Raw genomic sequence first — 22219 nt, 5'->3', positions numbered from 1 at the left:
AATGCCTCCCGAGGCAGGAGCGCGGCTGCCGCGGCTCGGGATTCAGCGTTCACGGCCATGGGCGGAAAGAAAGTTTGCATCGTGGGCTCCGGCAACTGGTGCGTCGGGGTGTGTGTGTGTGTGTGTGTGTGTGGGGGCGGTCGGGTCTGGCGGCGACCGAGGGAAAGGGCGGAGAGAGAGAGAGAGAGAGCAGCGGGTTGGGGAAAGGAAGGCGGGAGTGGAAGGATCAGGATTTTTGCTGGGGGCCGCCGTAAACTTCGATCGCAAGAGCGACGAAGAGTTCTGTGGCGCCTTGAGGATGGCCGCGTTTCCTCTGGGCGTAAATCGGCGTTCGCGGACTAGCGCGGCACTTGATGCAAGGTGGCGGGAGCGGACGCGGGCGACGTTTGTCTCGAGTGCGCCACGAAAGGCGCGAAGGCTCGCTTTGGCTGCAAGGGACGGAAACGGCGACCCGTCGGGTTTCAGCGAGGGGCCGCCCCTGGGACAAGACACTCTCTCTTTCTCGCCGGCTGGATCTCGCCTGCGGGAAGGGGAGCGGGTAGCCTTTCCCCCCCCCCAATAACCGTCTTCAGAGAGGCAGGCTGCAGGTGTCTGAAGAACCTCCGAACAGTTTCGGGGCCCACAGGGCAAGGGCTTATCCTGTGGCTGAGGCAACACAACTGGGGCGTTTTTTTTCCCCCTGCTAAGGCGTACATGCCTTGGGTTGTATGCATTTTGCTGCGAGGTGCTTATGGGTTGAATATCAGGGGATAACATTTCTTCAAAATTCTCTGAAAAAGAAGTTTCTAGGTACAGCTTCGAGGCAGCACAGCTCCCGTTTGCAGTTTTAATGCATTCCAGTCCCAGACTTGTAGTTCTGTCCAGCAGAAATGGTTTTCCCCAACCCCCAGTGCCTTCCAGATATATAAGGGTCTTTTGGGTTGCGACTGCCCTCATCCTGTGTCAGCAGAGCCATTGGCTTCACTAGGCCTTATTTATTATAGCACAGTGCATTATTGAGCAGGGGGTGTCACCAGTTGGTGGATTAAGGCTCACTGGTGCCCTAAGCACTGACAAATCTTGGTGCCCTGTTCCTTTGTACAGACAAGATTGTTTTACAAATCTTCATTGGGTTTTTTTTTTTCTTTCTCATCTTTGTGATGCACCCCACCTTTGGGTCTGGTGCCCTAAGCATGTGCTTAGTCTGCTTAATGGTTAATACGCCACTGAATGTCGCCACCGATAAAACTTTCCATGCAGTTGTAAAACAGAAAATCCTCGAGAGTCCCTCAAAGTCTGCTGAACTCCTATAAGATACCTATATATGTGGGACTGGGTGAACTAAGTGTCCCATCTGAGTGGCTTTGACTTCACTTTCAAGCTGTGTCCTCTCTGCCAGTTGTTCGTTCCTGGCAGTTCAGCTGGATCAGCCTTTTCCCTGAATGGTCTGTCTTTCGTTGCCCTTCAGTTCTGCTAAATTTCAGGTCCTGCGCTCTTTAGTAAGCCGAGACAGAAGAAGATGATCACTTAAATCCAACCTATCTCTGGAGCACCAAACGATCAGCAGCTCTCTTCTCATGCTTCTTCCCCGTTGACACCAAGATATGTAATTTGAGAATGGTGGAGAGAGCTGCTATTTGTGTTGTAGATTTAAAAAATGCATGCCTTCTCTTGCTTGAAAACTCTTTCTCTCAACAGTAGCAAAAGTATATGTTTCCAGAGTCCTGTGTATATAGTTCCTTGAAAGGGATGATCTGATGGGATTGGTGTGTCTGTTTTTAATTTAGTTTTAATAAGCCCTTGCAGTTTTCTCTCTTGGTATAAGGGAGTGACACTTGAGACTGGTATATTGCAGCAAAAAGAATGGAGACTTTTATGGCATCTGAAAAGTAAATGCACTTAATTATAACATTAAAATCCACTCCATCCAGTATCTGATCTATTGACTAAGGGTATTGTTCATGGTCAAAGCAAATTGTCAGCAATTCATGAAATATTTGCTTTTTCTTAGTCTTGTTATTTCAATCTGGATCTGACTTTCCATGCAAGAGCCACTCAAGCTGGCCACCACATGATTTCCCAGCTGGTTTTGAGCCTTGGTGGCGCAGTGGTTAGAGTGCAGTACTGCAAGCTACTTCTGCAGCCAGTTGCCTGCAATTTGGCAGTTCAAATCTCACCAGGCTCAAGGTTGACTCAGCCTTCCACCCTTCTGAGGTGGGTAAAATGAGGACCCAAATTGTTGGTGGGGGGCAATATGCTGACTCTGTAAACTGCTTAGAGAGGGCTGGAAAGCACTATAAAGAGGTATATAAGTCTAAATGCTATTGCTATTTATTTTATTTATTTTATTTGATTTGCCAATTGTTTACAAGATAATAAGTATAAGTGTATACATAGTTGTGAATACATGAAATGGGTACATATAAGAAAAATAAAAGAAGAATAGGAGAAACAATAGGACAGGGACGGTAGGCACGTTGGTGCGCTTATGCACGCCCCTACAGACCTCTTAGGAAAGGGGTGAGGTCAATAGTAGATAGTCTAAGGTTAAAGTTTTTGGGGTTTGGGGAAGAAACTACAGAGTCGGGTAGAGTATTCCAGACATTGACCACTCTATTGCTGAAGTCGTATTTCCTGCAATCAAGTTTGGTGCGGTTAACTTTGAGTTTGTATCTATTGTGTGCTCTTGTGTTGTTATGGTTGAAGCTGAAGTATTCATTGACAGGTAGGACATTGCAATGCATGATTTTATATACCATGCTTAAATCAGACCGAAGACGGCGTAATTCAAGGTTTTCTAGTTCTAGAATTTCAAGTCTGGTGGCATAAGGTATTCTACAACGGTAGAGGAGTGGAGAACTCTTCTTGTGAAATATTTCTGGACTTTCTCAATTGTGCTAATATCAGATACGTAATGTGGGTTCCAGACTGATGAACTGTATTCGAGTATTGGTCTAGCAAATGTTTTGTATGCTCTGGTTAGTAGTGTGATATTACCAGATTACGTAGGATTAGGTTAACAACTCTTAATGCCTTTTTGGCTATGTAGTTGCAGTGGGCTCTAGCACTTAGATCATTAGAGGTGAGTATTCCAAGGTCCTTTACAGAGCTTGGGTCATCAACAAGATCTTGACTATTCAGCTTGTATTTTATTTTCTGATTTTTTTTTGCCAATATGTAAGACAGAGCATTTATTTGTTGAGATTTGAAGTTGCCATTTGTTTGACCATTCTGATACATAGTCAAGATCTTTTTGTAGGGTAGCAGTATTGTCTGTGGTATTGAACAGCTTTACATCATCAGCGAAGAGAACGCAATTGCTCTTAATATGATCACAGAAGTCATTTATGTAGAGTATGAAGAGAGTTGGTCCTAGAACACTGCCTTGGGGACACCACTATTGACAGGTACTGAATTTGATAGGACGCTCCCAATTTTGACCATTGTCTGTTTGACAGGAATGCTTCTATCCAGTTATTCAGTTGTCCAGAGATACCATAGGATTTTATTTTTAGGAGTAGTTTGTCGTGTACCACTGAATCAAAGGCTTTACAGAAGTCTATGTAGATTGCGTCTATTGCTTTGCCCTGGTCGAGTTGTGTCGTCCATATGTTTTTGCAGTGTAAGAGTTGCAGATTACAGGATAGTTTTTTCTGAAACCAAATTGTTTATTGGAGAGTAGGTTATTTGTCTCTAAGTGGAGGATGATGGATTGGTTAATAATTGATTCCATGACTTTACAGGTGACGCAGCATAAGGAGATTGGCCTGTAATTTTCAACTAGGCTTGGGTCTCCCTTTTTGAAGATGGGGATGACTGTGGCTTGTGACCATAGGTTAGGCAAGGAGCTGGTCCTGAAAGATTTTTCAAAGATTATGCTTAGAGGTTTGGCTATGGCAGTGGATAGCTTTTTAAGAAGTAGGCACATATTCCATCCGGTCCAATAGATAGAGATGGTTTTAGATTGCGTAGTGCTTTTTCAACATTGTCTTCTGTGAAATCGATATGTATTAGATCATTGTTGTTATCTGTGGTACGGCTAGGAAATACTGGGCATGATCCATTGATGTTTACAAATACTGAGCCGAAGAATGTGTTAAAGATGTTGGCTTTAATGGTGTCGTCGTTGCAGTCTTTACCATCAGGTCCTATCAAGGGAGGGATGGACCTTGAGTCTTTTAGTTTGTTGTTTACAAAATTGTAAAAAGCACGGGTGGAATTGGTGCTTAGAAGGTTTTCCTCTTGTTTAATGTGATAATTGGTGCATTCGGTCTTTATCTGGTGGCATAAATTTTTGTATCGGCTTTTGAAATTGGCAACGTGACCAGATTTGTTTTTCCGCCAGAGTGATCTCTTTTTGGATTGAAGTTTCCTTATTGTTATGGGTAATCTGCTTTTTTGTTTTGTTTTGGGAGTTGTTGTTGGTACATATAGTTTGATGACTCTTTTGACTTCAAGTAAAAATATGTTGTAATGGTCTTCAACAGTATTGCATCCAGTGAATAGAGATTGCCAATCAAGGGATGAGAGATCGTTGTCTATAAGATCATAGTTGCCTTTTTTTGAAGTTACAATTGGGGATTACATCATTGTGGTGATTTTTGTGTGGACGTATGTTGAGACAAAAGTCAATCATATTGTGGTCACTGCTGGAAAAGGGTTCTTTAGTTTGTATTCCGTAAATTAAATTCAAACTATTGCAGAAGATGAGATCGAGGCAGTTGTTTAGTCTAGTGTTGTTGGTTACTAGTTGTTCCAGTCCCAGATTTGTAATAGCATTGTAGAAGGTTGTGTGTATTCCGTAAATTAAATTCAAACTATTGCAGAAGATGAGATCGAGGCAGTTGTTTAGTCTAGTGTTGTTGGTTACTAGTTGTTCCAGTCCCAGATTTGTAATAGCATTGTAGAGGTTGTGTGTATGATTTCAGTTGTACAATCATTTAGGGTCCAGTCAATATGAGGTAGATTGAAATCACCAAGAAAGATAAAAGGGTATGGGCAGGATGCAGCCCATGTTAGTAATGTATTTAGCTTGTTTACATGTTCGATGTCATAATCAGGTGCTCTGTAACATAGTAAGAATCGAATTGTGATATTTAAGGATAGTTCACAGATGATGGTTTCAGGAAGAGCAAGCTCCTGGGTAACTTGGATATTTTTAGATGTAAGGATTTTTTATAGAATATAGCAACACCACCTCCTCGACGATTTTCACGATCTGATCGGTAAACATGATAGTCTCTTACTGTGGTAATGGAGTCGAGGAGAGATGCATTGAGCCATGTTTCACAGACAAATATAATGTCGAATTTAGCCATATTTAGTAGGATGAGAAATTCAGGTATTTTATTCACGAGGCTTCTTGCATTGAGTAGTTTGCATTTAAGGCCGGCAGTAGTTGGAATTGAGGTAGTTGGGGCGTGCGTGCCTAGTCTTGGGTGATGGTGGATCGGTTGAGGTAGGGTTGTGGTTGAGGGTAAAAGCTGAGTATTGGGTTGCGTGGCTTACTTTTGATACAGTCAGCATGGTAGTCAATGTACAGGTCCTTCTCTCCATTGTCTAGACAGTTTTTGAGTTCAATGCGGAGTACACGGGAGCGGGCACGTTGCTGTATGGTTAGGTCAGGCGACAACGGAGGTTCTTATGGTTGGTGTTGGTTTTGGCGAGTGAGTTTATAGTATAAATGAATTTACGTTTGCTTGATTCATTTTTGCAAATGACTCTGCACAGGCGTGGGGCCACAGAGCCGTCACTGTTATTGAGCTCTTGGCCAATGTGTGAAATGTCAAGTATTTCATCAGCGGAGATGGTTGATGCTTGATAATCCCTGATGATGTTTCGGACAGTTGTGATGTCATCATTGTTATTGGTGACCTCTAGACCAAATAAGATGGCGTTTGGACGTTTCCGTTCACGCTCAACAGCTTCTCTGATGAGGATTGGGATATCAATATTTGTCTGGGTTGTGTTTTTTGTGGATTGGGTTTTGGATTGGGTTGTGGTTGTTGGGTAGAGATGTGGTTTGTAGCTATTGGAAATTCAGGTTTTTGCGTTGTTTCTTTTTTTCAAGGTTGGATATTCTTTCTTTTACGGCATCCAGGGATGCTACTATGGTTTCAATGGTATCAATTCTTTCCAACAGATCCAGTTTGGGTTTGCATGATTTGCAGTAATATGGAAACTCATTGGATGATTCCAGGTATTGAATAAATTGCTTGGTTAATCCCAAGCAGTCATGATGAGTGTATTTCTTACACAGAGAACATTTGATGGAGTTTTCATTATCCTTTAGATTTTTGTAGCATTTAAGGCATGAAATATATTATGGCACAATGGCCTCCCAGGCTCTGCAGAACCTGCAACTCCTAGCAGCCACAACCAAACATGGCTAGCTGGAAGGGCTGCTAAATGGAGCGGTTCCTCCAGTTGCGAAAAAGTTGAACTTTGAAAATAATCTCAAGGAGTTCAGTCTTTATGTCGCGGTCCTCTCCCAGCTGAGACCCTTGCTAGAATTCTGATGGAAGAATGTGGGGGAAACGTAGCCCAAGAAAGAAGGATGATTGCATCTCTGTCTCTCTTCCTGCTGCAGGGGTTCAGCAATTGCCAAGATTGTGGGCAGCAATGCAGCCAGACTGGAGATGTTTGACACTACTGTGAAGATGTGGGTATTTGAAGAAGAGATTGCTGGCCAGAAGCTCACCGAGATCATCAACACACAGCATGAGAACGTCAAGTATTTGCCCGGCCACAAACTTCCGCCCAATGTGGTGGGTTTGGCAAGCTGGAGGGGCAGCAGCAATTTTTGGGGAACTATACTCTGAGTTAGAGCAAAACAGAGATTTTTCTCTTGAGGCCTGCTTTTCAAATTAGATCATCACTGGGCAGTTTTATTTATATTTACTTTTATCTCACAGAAGGCATAGCAGTAGCTTCATGATGCCACCAAGGAGAGCATATTTTGCTGCTTTGAGCAACTGCGTGCACCCTATTTCCCCACTCTACCTGTCTTCCCTAAGTGTATTAACAATATCTGAAAACTCAGGTCAAAGTTTTCCTTTTGTTTCCCTAATAACAATCCCTGGGAAATTGTGTTTCTCTTGCTCGGGAGATGCTGTATACAACCCTGAGGGCAGGGGTTATCACAAAACAAAACGTATCCTTGGGGGTTGGGTGCCCAAAACCAGTAATGTAAAACTTCATTAAAAAAAATAAAATTTTAAATTAAATTATTTAAAAAAAATAAATGTATATACCCCAACACTGCTCAGAATGGCTTAGAACGATGAAAAATGAAGCATATAAAACATAAAAATAAAAACAGTAAGTTTTTAAAGACATAATTAAAATAAATCACAATTCATTAATGAGGCTGAATGTCCTGCATGTGCATGCAGATGTCAAATAATGAACTTCCTGTCATGCATAATTGACATTGGTTGGGGCATCTCATCTTCGGAACAGGGAAGCCTGGTCCTTATATGTGATTAAAAAGCTAGGAAGGGACGTGCTGTGGGAATTGTCCACTTGATCCACCCCTTAGAGACTTGCATTGCAGTTTACAAAATGATATTTCACTCTCATTATTGCGTTTATATTATTGTATTGCCCAGAATCTTAGAAAGTGGGCTTTTATTGCAGCCCACTGAACGTGAGGCTCAGCCAGCCAATGGGGTCCACTCAAACCATCCAGCGGTACCTTCAGGATTTCAGGTAGAGAGAATAAAAACTTTAACCAACTCTCTGAGGAGATGCTGGGACTGAACATAGAGCTTTGAGATTTAAAAAGCGTGCTCTATTAATTAGCCATGGTTTCACTCTACATAGTAGACCTCAGATTATCAGATGGACATCTTGGAGTGTACATCTTCCTCCTTCCCACTCAGCGATTTAACCGTGTCTCTAATTAATATTAGCTCTTTTTAATTATGTGCCTTTAATTACTGTCATTTTCGTAATGGCAAACCCATGCCTTGTAGCTATTGCTGAGAAGTACAATCATCAGCTCGAGTCCTAATCAGGAGTTGCACTGTACATAGAAAATCTTTTTTTTTTCAGTATCATCTATCCTATAACGACTAAAGGAAGAATTTGAGATATTCCCATCATCTTTAAAATGGACAAAATCCTGCTTAAAGCTGACTAACCTTCAAAACTGCACATTTTGAGAGAAGAACCAAAGCAGATGCTTAACTATCGCTTAGTTAATTGAAATCTGGGGAGATTTTAAAGTTCTTGGTTTTGGCTGGAGTTTGGCCAGAGTCATGGATTGATTCTCCCGCTTAAAGATAAATAAGGGAATTTTTGCCAAAGCATTTCAACTCCTAGCGACTTTTTGAAATCTTTAGTCATTATTATGCAAAATATATAATGATAAATACAAAAGGAAGGGTAAAAGAGAGAGAGAGAGATTGATTGCAAGAAATTTCAGGTGGCTCAATATTTGTGAGATTTTGAGTTTTCATTTCTAGATTATTTTAAATTCCTTTAAAATCAAGCTTTTTTACCCACAATGCAAAGTTTTATGTTGCTGCTGATTCTTGTTTTAAACAGAGCTGGGTGGTGTGTTTTTTTACTTTTATCTGAATTTTATTTTTTTATTTTGTTGGTTGTGCATGCTTTAATATTGGAACATGCCACAGCCTTTAAACTTCCCCTTTAAAAAAGGGGGAAATGAAGTTAAACTATTTAGGAATGTCAAAGTATTTATTCTATGTACTTCATCTTCTCCAGTCTTTCTGTGCCTTCTTAGTGTGTTGGACTATAAGTTCCATTAGTATACTAACTGAAACTTTGGGGTAGGTTTTGTTTTTTATTTTGTTTTCAGGGTGTGATAGCCTTTGAGTCAGTCTTAGCTGCTGGCAACTACCTGGAATTGTCCCTGCAGTTTTCTTGGCAAGATTTTTCAGGAGTGTTTTTCTTGGCTTCCTTCCTAAGACTGAGGGAAAGAGACTGGCCCAAAGTCATGCAGCTTACTTTGTGCCCCATGGCAGGACTAGAACTCACAGCTCCCGTTCTCCTCCCCTGGGTGTCTAGTCTGGTATCTTAACCACTAGCCAGTTTGGTGCACTGGTTAAGACATCGGTCTGGAAACTGGGAGAGCTTGAGTTCTAGTCCAATCTTAGGCACAAAGGCAGCTGGGTGACTTTCTCAGCCCTAGGAAAGTTTGCCAGGCAAACTACATACAAGATCTTGTCTAGGGACTCTCCAAAAATTAGACACGTTCCGTCTCAGGGCATCCTTGTTCACTTCTTCTCTGCCATTAAAAGGCTTCTGGTGAGCTCCTACCCAAGGCTCACCTTCTGCAATGACGCCTTGGCTTTGCCAGGAGCACGGCCTTAGGTGGCTGGCTACCCCCATCATGGTTGCAACTTTCTCTAAAAGCAACGCATGTGGAGCCCCTGCTTTTGTTTTTGCAAGAGTCTGCAGAAAAAGGACTTTCATTGTCTTTCGTGCTGTTGCTTTCATTCACTTCCCTTATTTTATTGATTTGATTTGTCAATCGCTTACAAGATAATAGGTATAAGTATAAACATAGTAATGAATACATGAAATGGATAATTATAAGAAAAATAAAAAGAAACAATAGGACAGGGATGGTAGGCATGTTGGTGCGCTTATGCACGCCCCCTTTACACTTACGGTGGTTCTGCTTGATTTAATACGAGTTGTTGTTGTTTTTTGCTGTTTTAATATTTTGCTTTATTGCAATTTTATTAAAATAATAATGAACAGAAATTTAGAAATTACGTGAAAATGAAAAGTTGCATGCTATTGGCTACTAGTAATGCTATTTAGCTTGTAGGGATCCCCCTGTCCCCATCCCGAAATCCTTTCATCACGCCCTGGCATTAGCAAAGCAAGCTTGTGCCTCTTCCAGCAAAAGGAAGATCTAGGAAGATGTTGCCTTGGTAACAAAAGTAATAAATAAACCTGTCACTGCTTACCAATTAATTTGGTTTCCTGGGGCTTAGCAGAGTGTCAAGGAAGCCCACTTGCTAGAGGAAGGCATGACAGCCATCTAAGCCTTTGCAATAAAAGGCCATTGTGCAACTGCTTTTCTGAGTGTGCCAGTCCTGTGTTCTAGCGTTGGTATTGATGAATTAGGGCAGAACATAAATATTGCATTCAGTCCTCAGCATCTCCAAGAAAGACTAGAAACAGTCCTGCCAAAAACGATGGTGAGCCCACATAGCTAATACTAAGCGAATAGGTTGGATCTGTTGAAGGTAATAAATGTTACATGGAGTGACATGGAGGACATCAAATTAGGAAGGGCAAACACAGAAAAGGCTCTTCCGTTCTTCCTGTTTCTTAAGTTGGATCTGCACCCTAGGAGTCCTTTCAGCATCCCAGTAACATGCCTCTGAAAGCTCTCAGACCATCAGTATCCTTTCCTAGCTTGAGGGATAGAACTGGCTGGAATGGGTGCCATGTCAGATTTGTCCTAGAATTCTAACAGGCCATTCATTCCTAGCAATCTGGATAAAATCATCTGTCCACTAAGCTCCTGAAAGGAACTGCAGACGTTGCCAGTGCCTCCAGCACTGCCTGGGTTTCTTCTTTGGGCCCAGTTCCTTTTGATATTCAGTCTTTGGGATGACCCGACCAGAAGGCTGTGGCTTTCAAGGAGGATCAGCCTAAGAATAAGAAACAAGTGTCTTTCTAGCATTGATGATCTTCCAACGTGTGAGCAGCAGCCAGTGAAATATTCAAGCATAATCCAATGGAGCTTCTTTCTGGCTTGAGGCTTTCAATTTTGTTGAGCTCCCTGCTATTCATTACTATATGACAAGCAGACACATAATAACTGCCGGCAAGTTGCGTAAATATATGATTTGCATTATTTCTACAGGCCAGCATTCAAAAGCAATAAAGAGCTTCATGAATATGTTGAGTGTATATGCAAGTGTCCACCAGATGAGCCCATTTTTAGTCCCCCCTCTGTGCATCTGAACGAAAGCAGAGTTCCCTCCCGGGCCAACAAGCTGACTTCTTTTTCCTGGCTCCTGGATTGCTGCAGGTGGCTGTGCCTGATGTATTAAAAGCTTCCGCTGATGCAGACATCCTCATTTTTGTGGTGCCCCACCAATTCATCGGGAAGCTCTGCGAACAGATGAAGGGACATATCAAGAAAGAAGCAATAGGCATCTCGCTCATCAAGGTGTGAGTGTGGCTGGGGGCAGGGTTGGGGGATGAGTTGGTATGACCTTTGAAAGGAGCAACTGGAAGGCTTGGCCAGGCTTTGCTGGGAGGACATTTCGCCACCATGTGAACGGATAGAATGAGATATCTGCAATTAACTTTGGTAAGATATCTGCAATTAACTTAATTTTAGTAAGGATACGTCAAGTCAAGCTGTGTTTTATTAGAGAGCTGTACTTGACTTGGCCACATGATTCTGCCCTGAGCTCTGATCTCCAGTTCATGAAGGAAACATGAAGTTCCTGCATCCAGCAAAGACAACAGTCCTCTCAGTGAGATGTCTTATTATTTTAATTCCTTCACATGGAAAGGAAGAATGGCTAGATCCTAAAATGATTTCTGCAGCCTCTTTCCTCTCCCACAATTATATTGGTAACAATCACATAGTTAAACAGGGCAGGGGCTAATTTGTTTTAATGATTTAATTTTATTGATTTAAAATATTTCTATTCTGTTACACTGCTGTGTGTCTCCTGCCAGTTAGGTTAATTTGATTGTATTTAAAAGCAGTAATATAAAGGTGCTATTCCAGAAACTATTCAGCGGCCATCATGAGCTCCGAAATGCCTAAGGTAGATGAAAATATTTTAAGCATACCAAGTTGGTGCAATGTTTAGTTTATTTTGGAAATGAATAGAGGTAACTTAAAAATTGCAAATTAGAAGGAACCACCCCTTTACAATTAATCCGAAAGCCATTTTTGGTTCTCAGCAGTCACTTATCTATACCAGCTAATGGATGGCTCTGGATGGCTCGAATCTGCCTCTTCTACTCTTTTCCAATGGGTTTATTATAGTATATATTATTATAAACCATTTCATCAGAAAAGGGGGTGCTGTTCTTGATAGGCAATCATATCAACATTGTCAAAGAATGTGAAAGTTGTGAACAGTGAGCTCAATGTGAAAAGGGCAATCCGTTTCAAGCAGAGCAAGGGTTTACTTGTGATATTTAGTGGCATCCTAGTAATTTTAGCAAACGATACGATGAGAATCATATCAATTGATATGAACTGTCTTTACATTAATGGAATGCCTAGGAACGTACTTAAGTCCTGAATCTTATTGCTGGAGTGGCACTGAGTTTAGTCAAGCAGGACTATTGCAGAGTCCTTAGTCGAGTTAATTGATTTGACATCACTTGAATGTTTGGCTTGCAGGGTGTGGACGAAGGTCCTGATGGGCTTAAGCTGATTTCAGACATCATCCGTGAGCAACTAAGCATTGAAATGAGTGTGCTGATGGGAGCCAACATAGCCAATGAAGTGGCAGAGGAGAAGTTCTGTGAAACCACCATTGGTAATGGACTTGAGTTTATGATTCATATGGAAACTGGAGACAAGCTGGAAATCAGCTCTCCAGATACGTGCTTTAAATGTTATGCAACACTCATAGGATGTTCCTCCACCCTTCCTTGTAGATTTTATTATTGGGACACGGTTGTAACAAAGAGCAGTTCCACCCAGACATATTACTGGCTGCTGCTGGGAAACAAAGATGGCCATGTACCATCCCATACATTAAAGATGCACTTTTAAATCTCTCGTTGAGATGGCACTAATTCCATCATTCCTCCTGTGAGTAGCAATAGCTTTTAAGACTTTTATACCACTTCACACTGCTCTACAGCCCCCTCCAAGTGGTTTAACAGAGTCAGCCTATTGCCCCCAACAATCTGAGTCCTCATTTAATCGACCTCAGAAGGATGGAAAGCTGAGTCAACCTTGAGCCGCTGCAGTATTGCATTTTAACAACTGCGCCACCACAGCTCTTACCACGGGTAAGTGGTAAGGAGAAAAATGTCATGCAGGACCGGGGAAGCCACCTTGCAGAGTTTCATAAAGCACTTGTCTTCTCCTAGTAGAGAAGATTTGCATCAGCTGAGCCAACAGACGGTAAACAAAGAACGCACAGAATGTTCCCCCATGGTCTAGTGCTTTGCTTTGCTTTGCTTTCTTAAAGGGAAAGGAGCCAGGCATAATTCAAATAGAGACATTGTCAGACTAGAAGGTAGGGTGAAAGTCTTCTCTCAAGGCCCGTTGCAGACTCAGTCTACATTCGATTACACCTGCAATCTAGAGAGATTCCCCCATTCTGGCTAAGGGTTAGTCGGGGCCTGTGCAGAAATGCACTTCCATTCTTCTTTCACTCGTGCTGTTCCTCATTTTCTCTGGTATGCAGGCATCCAGATACTCCACATAGCAGCTAAAAAGCAAATGACAGCAACAGGTTGGGAGCTGGACTGTCTTGGCTACCTTCTCTCTTACTGCATATCTGATATCAAGAGAAGGCAGTAGTAATATTAGACCCAGCCATGAGACCTTACACTGCTACATACACATTTTCCAGAGATCCTGTTGCATGACTGCCACAGGCACCACAGTGCAATGCAGTGCAATGCAATACAGTTTTGAGAGTGAAATTTAGGCTGGTTGCAGCTCCCCCTCCCCCAACAAAGACTTGTAGCACCTTCAGGATTAACAAAGATTCGTTGTTGACCCAAATGCCCTTCCGCTGACCCATTCACCATTATAAAGCAAATGTTGATCTTTGTTTAGAGTTTCTCCTATTCCTCTTCTTGATAGGTTATTGTCCAATAGTACCTCTTAGTTTGAGAGATCAGTTTGCTTGGAGTAAGGAAGAAAACCAATGCAGAAGTCAGTAGTCAACATCATCTTGATTGCATGTTTCGTTAGCTAATCAGCTGGCTTTGAGTGGTGCCAAGAATTCATTGCTGCATTTAGAATTAGAATGAATGAGCTGGAAGGGACCTTGGAGATCTTCTAGTCCAGCCCCCTGCTCAAGCAGGAGAACCTATACTATTTCAGGTAAGTCACTGTCTAGACCTAGGGGTGTCAAACTCTTGTCATCACAGGTCGTCATGTGACATATTATGACTTTTTCCCCCTTCACTAAACTGGGCCTGGGCATGGCCAGCACATGACGCATCTTTATACCCCTGGTCTAGACTCTTCTTAAAAACATCCAGTGATGGAGCCCCCACGATTTCTGGAGGCAAGCTGTTCCACTGGTTAATTATTCTCACTGTTAGGAAGTTTCTCCTTAATTCTAGGTCGCTTCTCTCTTGGATTAATTTCCAACCATTGTTTCTTGTCCTTTCCTCTGGAGAATTCCCCCTTTGGAGAATAATTTGACTCCCTCTTCTTTGTGGCAGCCCCTCAAATATGGAATACTGCTATCATGTCACCCCCTAATTCATCTTTTCTTTGGGCTAGCCAAACCCAAATCCTGCAGCTGTTCTTTATATGTTTTAGTCTCCAGGCTTTGACCATCTTAGTTGCTCTTTTCTGAACTTTTTCCAAAGTCTCAACATTTTTTTTGTAGTATGGGGACCAAAATTGGTTGCAGACTGGCAGTACTCTAGGTGTGGTCTTGCTAGGGTTTTATAAAGTGGTACTAATACTTCACATGATTTCAAATCCTTGAATTAAATGGCAGTATTTCATCTCTGGAAAAAAGCAGCCCTCATCATCCAAGATGTCTTTAGCTGTGTATGCCTCTATTCTGCCCCCTTTCCTTGGATCTCAGGGAGTTAACAGCACTTCTCTCTACCTTTCTGATTGCTGACAGTTTCCAAGGGACAAGTCGCAGCCTAATGATAGAGCAAAGCTCCAATATATCACTATGTTATTGTGCTTTCCTGCTTGTTTGGGGGGAAATGTGTACATCTGATCAGCCCAGCCTTGACTGTCAATGCTAAATCCCATCACATTTTTTTTCAGTGTATTTTAGTTTATTTTAGTTTACTTAGGATGTTTTGGAAGGCTTTAGTTGGTTTGTCTGCTATGGTGATGCCTTGTGGTTTTTACTGTCTGTTGGTGGTTTCTGAGTTTTTTTTTTTTAATGTATGGCAGTTAAATGTCTATGGAGATTGTCGGACATCCGGGTCATGGTTGTCGCAAAGGTGTTTTTTCAAGAGGCAAATGGACTTTCTGTTTTGTCTTTGAAGATGTTTCTCTTCTCATCCAAGAAGATTCTTCAGATCTGAAGAAGCTGAAGAAGCTTCTTGGATGAGAAACAAAATGTCTTCAAAGAGAAAAACAGAAAGTCCAATAGCCTCTTGAAAAAGCACCTTTGGGATGTGTGTGGTAGTGTTAACCTTTTCACCACTTGTGTTGGTTGTGTGCTATATTAGGTTGAGCGGTCAGGCACTTTTTGATAAAGTTGCATGGGTATCCATCCATTTTATTGGAAGATGTTGTATAGATTATCTATTTCCTTACCTCACAACCAACACAAGGATGGCGTGAAAGGGACAAAACCCTCCAAAACATCCTAAGTAAACCAAAAGACCAACAGCCCCAAAAGAAAAGACAGGAGTCATTCTACAACATACAGTTAAGAACTATAACAGCCACTATGTAGGACAAACAGGCAGAAAACCAGCAGAGTGCATCCATGAGCACCAACTAGCAGTTAGAACACATGTTGAAAACTCCTTGATTTCATAACACAAGGGTAGACTTAACCATAGTTTCAACTGGGAAACAATAAGCATCCTAGATCAAGCTAAATCCAAAAATGCTTGAGAATTCCTGGAAGCCTGGCACTCAGACAAGTCAGCCATCAACAGGCACATAGAAATAAAGAACATCTACGTTGGCTTGAGGCTCTGGTGGGAGAGTATCAGGGTGAAGGTGGTTGATACAATAACAGTAGATCACACCTCCCCTCATCCTACTCCTGCCCTCCCCATCTTTTAATTGGGTGCAGTATTTGGATCCTCACAGCATTTTATCTTTATTTTTTAGCTTTTGTACAGTTTTTATCTTTTTAAGATTGTAAGCCACCAAGGGCAACCCTGTGGTAAGAGGAATGGCCAACAAATTTTACAAACCAACCAACCTCCTGCTTCTTTTAGGCTGCAAGAACCTACAGCATGGACAGATTCTGAAGGAACTGATGCAGACACCCAACTTCCGGATCACAGTGGTGCAGGAAGCGGACACAGTTGAGATCTGTGGTGCTCTCAAGGTAGAGGCATTAATCTCCCCCCTTCTGGAGACAGAGGAATGGCCAGAAGCAAATCTCAAGCTATCATTCAGGAGGAGTTTGGTTAAGGCCACTATTTTCTCTACCATGCCTGGAGATGGTGGTGGAGCAGGGGGAAGTTGGTACAGATACATGATTAACTGGAATGTGGGGCTCTCAAGCACAATGTCATCTCAGTGGGCTCATTTGTAACTTTACTTTGGCCACCAAAGTTTGCTGGGTTGAATTGATCTGCAAAGCTAGCTAAGTACCAAACCTTTCTGATTATCAACACTTTGCATCCTTTCTTTCTCCCAGAACGTGGTGGCTGTTGGAGCTGGGTTCTGTGATGGGTTGGGCTTTGGAGACAACACCAAGGCAGCTGTCATCCGTCTGGGCCTGATGGAGATGATTGCTTTTGCCAAGCTCTTCTGCAAGGGACCTGTCACTTCTTCCACCTTCCTAGAGAGTTGTGGGGTTGCTGATCTAATTACCACCTGTTATGGAGGCCGTAACCGTAAAGTAGCTGAGGCGTTTGCCAAGACTGGCAAGGTAAGCAAGCCATCAAGGTCTTTTATGATTCAGTGGTAAGATAGGATTACATAAGTCATAGTTTCTGGAAGAAATCACTGGTTGGTTGAGTCCACCTCAAAATGTCTGAATGCATCAGGGAGCGAGTGCTGGTAAACGTTAGCAGGATTTACTTGGATATTTGACACAGTTCCATAGCACATCCTATTATGTTCATTGCCATCTTTCCAGTGTACTCAAATCCTGATTCCTGCTAGTATGTCAGGGGGGAAATAAATCCCTCCTACAACCTTTTCTCTTCTCTTTGGAATGACTGGACCACTAGCGTGACATAGCTTGTGGGGACAGACGCATTAATGTAGTTCAGGGGTCTTCAAACTTGACAGCTTTAAGACTTGTGGACTTCAACTCCCAGAATTCCTCCTCCAGTCATGTTAGCTCAGGAATTCTGGGAGTTTAAGTCCACAAGTCTTAAAGCTGTCAAGTTTGAAGACCCTTGATCTACTTGAATCATTTCACCAAGTGCAGCAACATCTCAGTGGACTAACCTGTGACTAGGAACATGCTTATTTCTAAATGGGGTTTTTGAAGGATGAACTTGTAGTCTAGAACCAGAATGTGATACCTTGATTGAACAGCAATGTTGGAAAAATAGTCAAGAGACTCTTGAGGGCTTTGCCTAACTATGGGGAAAGGAATAGTGAGATCATGGCTTAATAATTCAGCTCATTTAAAAATGAAATACTACATGAGAGAAATAACTGGAATCATTGGGAGGTGGAAACGCACAATAGGAAACAAAAGGAACTTGAAAAAGGCATCTGAAATTGAAGGGGTTTGGATTTAAGGGCACGAAGGACAGAATGTACTATATCAGCTGAGAACAGCTCAACAGATTACAGTTAGTTAGTTAGTTAGCAATAGCAAGCACTTAGACTTATATACCACTTTATAGTGCTTTACAGCCCTCTCTAAGTGGTTTACAGAGTCAGCATATTTCCTCCAACAATCTGGGTCAGAAGGATGGAAGGCTGAGTCAACCTTGAGCCTGGTGAGATTCGATCTGCCAAATTGCAGGCAGCTGGCTGTCAGCAGAAGTAGTTTGTACTACTGCACTCCAACCACTGCACCACTCTTTAGTTAGTTAAAGTAGGTATATGTATGAAAGTCAGTGGCTGCCAAAGAGAGTATTCATGGCTGAAGTGGAGACCCTTTCAGTTTGCAAGTATTTCCTGAGAATAATTCAGAAAGAGATTCCATCTGCAGTACTTGCTCTGCAAAGATATCGACACATTTTGCCAAGGGCATTGGGAATATATAATTAATTGTTGCAGTGTTTGTTCTGATTGCAACATTGAGTATTTCATGAAAACTAGTATTTATGTGAAATATGAATTTCAGAGGTCAAGGCCTGGAACTGAATTACAAGATGAGTAAAATTTGCCAAAAGAAGCTTGATATCAGAAGTGGCTGAAAAGCACAGAAAGAGTAAACACCTTGGTTTCAGGCAGCAAGGCTGTTGGTGAACCAGTATGTGGGAGCGTAACATAAGCTTCTTTGCAGTGCTGCAGAATTTGGAAAGCATCTTTCAGATGGCATAGAGGATCTTCTGCAATATTGTGAGAAAGGGCTCCTGCACCACGTCTCCTGAAACTATAGTACAACTTAAGTTCATCCTCTTTGATGTGATCCAAATTGAGAAGTAATTCTAAACCCTGGCCTTGGAGAGCATTGGTTAATTTCATGAATGTTATTTTTTAAACTCCAAAATAGAAACATTGATCTGCTATAAAGCAACAATGTGCAACCTCTGGGTGGCTGGAGACCAAGTGTATTAATTTTTGAGAAAGAAGGAGATCTGCACCGAGGAGATGATGATGAGGTTGGTGGGGCTAGATTATGCATCTAGGTGGGAGTGGGATTTCTTTTACCATGCCATACCATGCCATACCATGCCTGCATATTTAAATGATATTAAGACTATTTTAGGATGATGTTGCAATTTTCATGAGTCTCCTGGTTACTAGGCAGAGATTGGGGCAATGGTGCACATGTGCTAACTGGTATTTATGGTTCCATGCAACTCTGACTTTTAGGTTGACCACTCTAAGAAGAGGTGTCCATTAATGTTTGTCTTATGTTGCATTATACTGCTATGACTTTTCACAAACAATCCTGGAAAATCATGATCACTGAGGAAGCCAAAATCTGCACTCTAGTGCTCTCTAAATCGGGGGGTCTTCAAATTTGGCAACTCTTAAGACCTGTGGACTTCAATTCCCAGGAATTCTGGGAGTTGAAGTCCACAAGTCTTAAAGTTGCCAAATTTGGAGACCCCTGATCTGAATCATACATGCAAGCATAGTTTTTGATTATTAAACCATAGGCTGCAGGATGCCCCTAAGGAGAAACGAAGACATGTGGAGTTTCGATGTGTTCAAAGCAAAGGAAGCCACTGTAATTTTTTTCCTTTAGGGAGTCACCAAGAAAGGCTCAATAAAAGCTATTTGGAATATTTAGACCATCACTCACAAGTGGGGCTTTGTCTTGTATTTCACAGTCTATCGAGCAACTGGAAAATGAGATGCTCCATGGACAGAAACTGCAGGGTCCTCAGACATCGGCAGAGCTGCATCACATTCTGAAGCCCAGGAACCTGACAGACAAGTGAGTTCAGCAGCCTCCCTTCCTTCCCATTTCGCTTGGCATCAGTAACTGGGCTTTGCTGACACCCTGCAAATTTGTGTGATGGTTGGTAAGCGTGGCCAGCCAGTTAAATAATCTGTAACTAGCAACTACCAGCTCTTTAGTTGATTAGTCAATCATTTAGGACATTAGCATTAGATTACAGATACCCAGACTATCTTGATCAATAAACGAAAGTTATTATTTCTATATAGAAGGAAAAGTCATCTTGGTTTATTCACTATAACTGTATTTACCTGAAAGAAAGTCTATTCCTCCCCCCAAAAAAATAACTTTGTAATGAAAAATAATTTTGTTCTTTCTGTCTAGCCTTTCTTGTGGGATAGAACATTTAAGAAAGGTTCTCTTTTGGTCTGTTTTTAATGATTTTTCTTCAGTTTGTTACCCGTATCTTTTTCCTTGCAGATTCCCACTCTTCACCGCTGTCTATGAGATCTGTTATAAAAACAAACCTGTTTCTGAGTTCATTACATGTCTCCAGGCCCACCCTGAACACTTGTGACTGCCTTTAATGTCTCTCCAGCAAGAAGTAGAAAGATCTCCCCCCACCAGCTTCACGGCTGCCACCCCAACAAGGGAAAGGAACCCACAGAGACCATGGCGGTCTAAAGCAAAGCATGCTTGCGAGGCATCCGATGCTCCCCAACCACAGAACTCTGGATCAAAGGAGGAGATTCCTATCTTTCTCCAGGCCTGACTTCAGTATCTGCTTTGTTATCTAGGCTGACAATCCTGCCTGTCTCATTAGGTCTCAGTTCTTGTTAGAGTAAACCCCCTCCTTCCTCTTGTATTATCCAGAGCAGCTTTGGCCCTTACCTTCTCTCTTAAAGAAACATTTCCTTGCCCTGCCTCATTTCTGCTCCATTTCTCTGACCTGAGTTTAACTGGATCCAGACTGGATTCTTGATAGTTTTACTTGGCTAAAAAGCCTGTTAAAACCATGGAGTAAATTCTTATTTTGCGCCTCAGATCAGACACACTGTACCAGCCATCTTTAACACTAAAAGCTAATTCCAGGGTCCTTTTTTCAAGACAAGGTAAAATCTCAGTATTCTTGAGTCCATAGGTTTGGGAAAGCTCATCATGAATGTGAATCTTATTTTGAAGAATAAATCTGGAAATGAGAACTATTTGATTCCTAGCCTCTGTAGTATACACAGACCAAGACTAAGGGGAACGATACTAAACTCTCAACAGCATGGATTTTGAAAGCTTGGAAAGAGGAAGAATCAATGTAGAAGGAATATTTCAGCACCAGAATTGTAGTTCATCTTTATACAAGAGCTTAAACTGTCTTTGACATGAGAAGTAAGAAAGTGAAGGAGTGGCAATACAAGATTCTGGCAGGTAAATGGGTCAACTTCAGTCAAGTGAAAATACTCTTAACATGTATTCTTGGAGGCCGAGATCACATTTGAGAATGTCCTATTAAATACAGTTAAGTCTTAAGAATTCACTAATACTTATTGCATTTGGTAGCACCCAGTATCAGGGATCTTCCGAAATACTGTGGTTAATCAAAAGGGTAATTGCTCTCCCTTCAGAGATTTCCAGACACTTTCCTTCTTTCTCTACTTCCTATAAAATGGAGATTCTCATGATTGCAAGATCAGAACAAAAAATAACATGAAGTCCCTGGATACTTCCTGTTCTGCTAGCTTTGTGCCAGAAAAATTCTAAGGCCAGAAGCTTTTAGGCTCCAGACTTGGCACCAGAGAGTAGAAAGTGGATTTCCTAATGGCAGAAGGCTTTCCCACCATTTTTGCTCAGATGGCTTTCTCCTCCCTGAAGTGACCTTTCCAGTCCTGCCTGTCTCCCTATAGCAATTTAATCTGCTGATGGGGCAGAAGTCATGCCTTTTATTAGACACTCAAGATACTCTTTGACCTTTCTAATCAGTCAGTTAAAAGAATTAAATTAAAGGGGAGGGAGGAGAATATTTGTAGCCTCATAATTTCTGCCACAGTGGATTCATATGATTCATGGGACAGCATGAATTCATACGATTCTAGGAACTTCTCTAGAATGACTGTAATTGAAAGCACAATTATTATATATTTTGTAAAAATAAATTCCACCTGCCCCCAGAGAAAACCCTGTACATAAGGGTATGAAATAACATACATAACATCATACTATGAAAACTTAAGGGAATTTGGATTCTCAAATGAAACAAACATGTTAAAAAGTTAGGCTATTTATGTAGTTACTTACCAAGCACATCCAAATTATATTAAAGTAACCAAAATATTTTTACAATCCCCAAGGCATGTCACAACTTCTGAGCTCTCCTCAAGTTTGGATATTGAAAGTTGAAAAATTTGACAGGCCCTAAATTCTTATAGCACTTCCAAAGAGCTCTAACCATGCTAGAGGGACTTCTTCCAAGTTATCCTCAATGTTATCTCAAAATGTATTCCTTTTCCCACCAAGAAAAAGACAACAGATAGTTACAGTCAAGTAATTAGTTTGAGGAGGACCTCCTGCCAAATGAAGAATTTCAGCCATGCTTTTTCAGCAAGATGAAGGACTAGCTTAGGGCATTCTTAATTTTAGCCTGTTTTCTTTCTTTCTTCTAGTTTAGCAAAAGGACAAGGCACACTTCTGCATAGCAAATTTTTGTAGAGAACCACAAGGTGACCTCCACATGAAGAACAAACACAGCTTTGGTGAATCATTTTTCCAAATGGCATTTAAAAGCTGGTCTTGGCAACATATTCATTACACAGCTCAGAAAACATATGGGATTTTCACAGAACCATAAAAACAGTCCCAAGAGATTTTTTTATCAAAATTTCAAAAATACTAAA

General features: G+C 41.6%; 1 protein-coding gene across 1 annotated transcript; it reads left to right on the top strand.

Annotated features, from left to right (window-relative positions):
• Positions 1-27: 27 nt before the first annotated feature.
• GPD1 (glycerol-3-phosphate dehydrogenase 1) lies at positions 28-20536 on the top strand. The gene is made up of 8 exons (XM_026679985.2): positions 28-98; positions 6569-6746; positions 11000-11140; positions 12341-12479; positions 16063-16175; positions 16491-16724; positions 19264-19370; positions 19815-20536. Exons 1-8 carry the CDS (start codon positions 58-60, stop codon positions 19909-19911), a joined length of 1050 nt encoding a protein of 349 aa, XP_026535770.1. The 5' UTR covers positions 28-57; the 3' UTR covers positions 19912-20536.
• Positions 20537-22219: the final 1683 nt, after the last annotated feature.

Source organism: Notechis scutatus, chromosome 2, assembly GCF_049901735.1.
Source record: "Notechis scutatus isolate UNSWTSFEM ecotype Mainland chromosome 2, rNotScu1.2, whole genome shotgun sequence".
In the NCBI taxonomy this organism is placed as follows: Eukaryota; Metazoa; Chordata; class Lepidosauria; order Squamata; family Elapidae; genus Notechis; species Notechis scutatus.
Note: the sequence above shows the minus strand (reverse complement) of the source record. Positions and strands in the feature narration are given on the sequence as shown.

What these genes read in the sequence shown, in the direction of transcription:
- GPD1 (XM_026679985.2), top strand. Translation starts at nt 58, where the DNA reads ATGGGCGGAAAGAAAGTTTGCATCGTGGGCTCCGGCAACTG. An exon ending in AGATCTGTGGTGCTCTCAAG is followed by an intron (nt 16,176 to 16,490) that starts GTAGAGGCATTA and finishes TCTTTCTCCCAG; the next exon opens with AACGTGGTGGCTGTTGGAGC. An exon ending in CGTTTGCCAAGACTGGCAAG is followed by an intron (nt 16,725 to 19,263) that starts GTAAGCAAGCCA and finishes TGTATTTCACAG; the next exon opens with TCTATCGAGCAACTGGAAAA.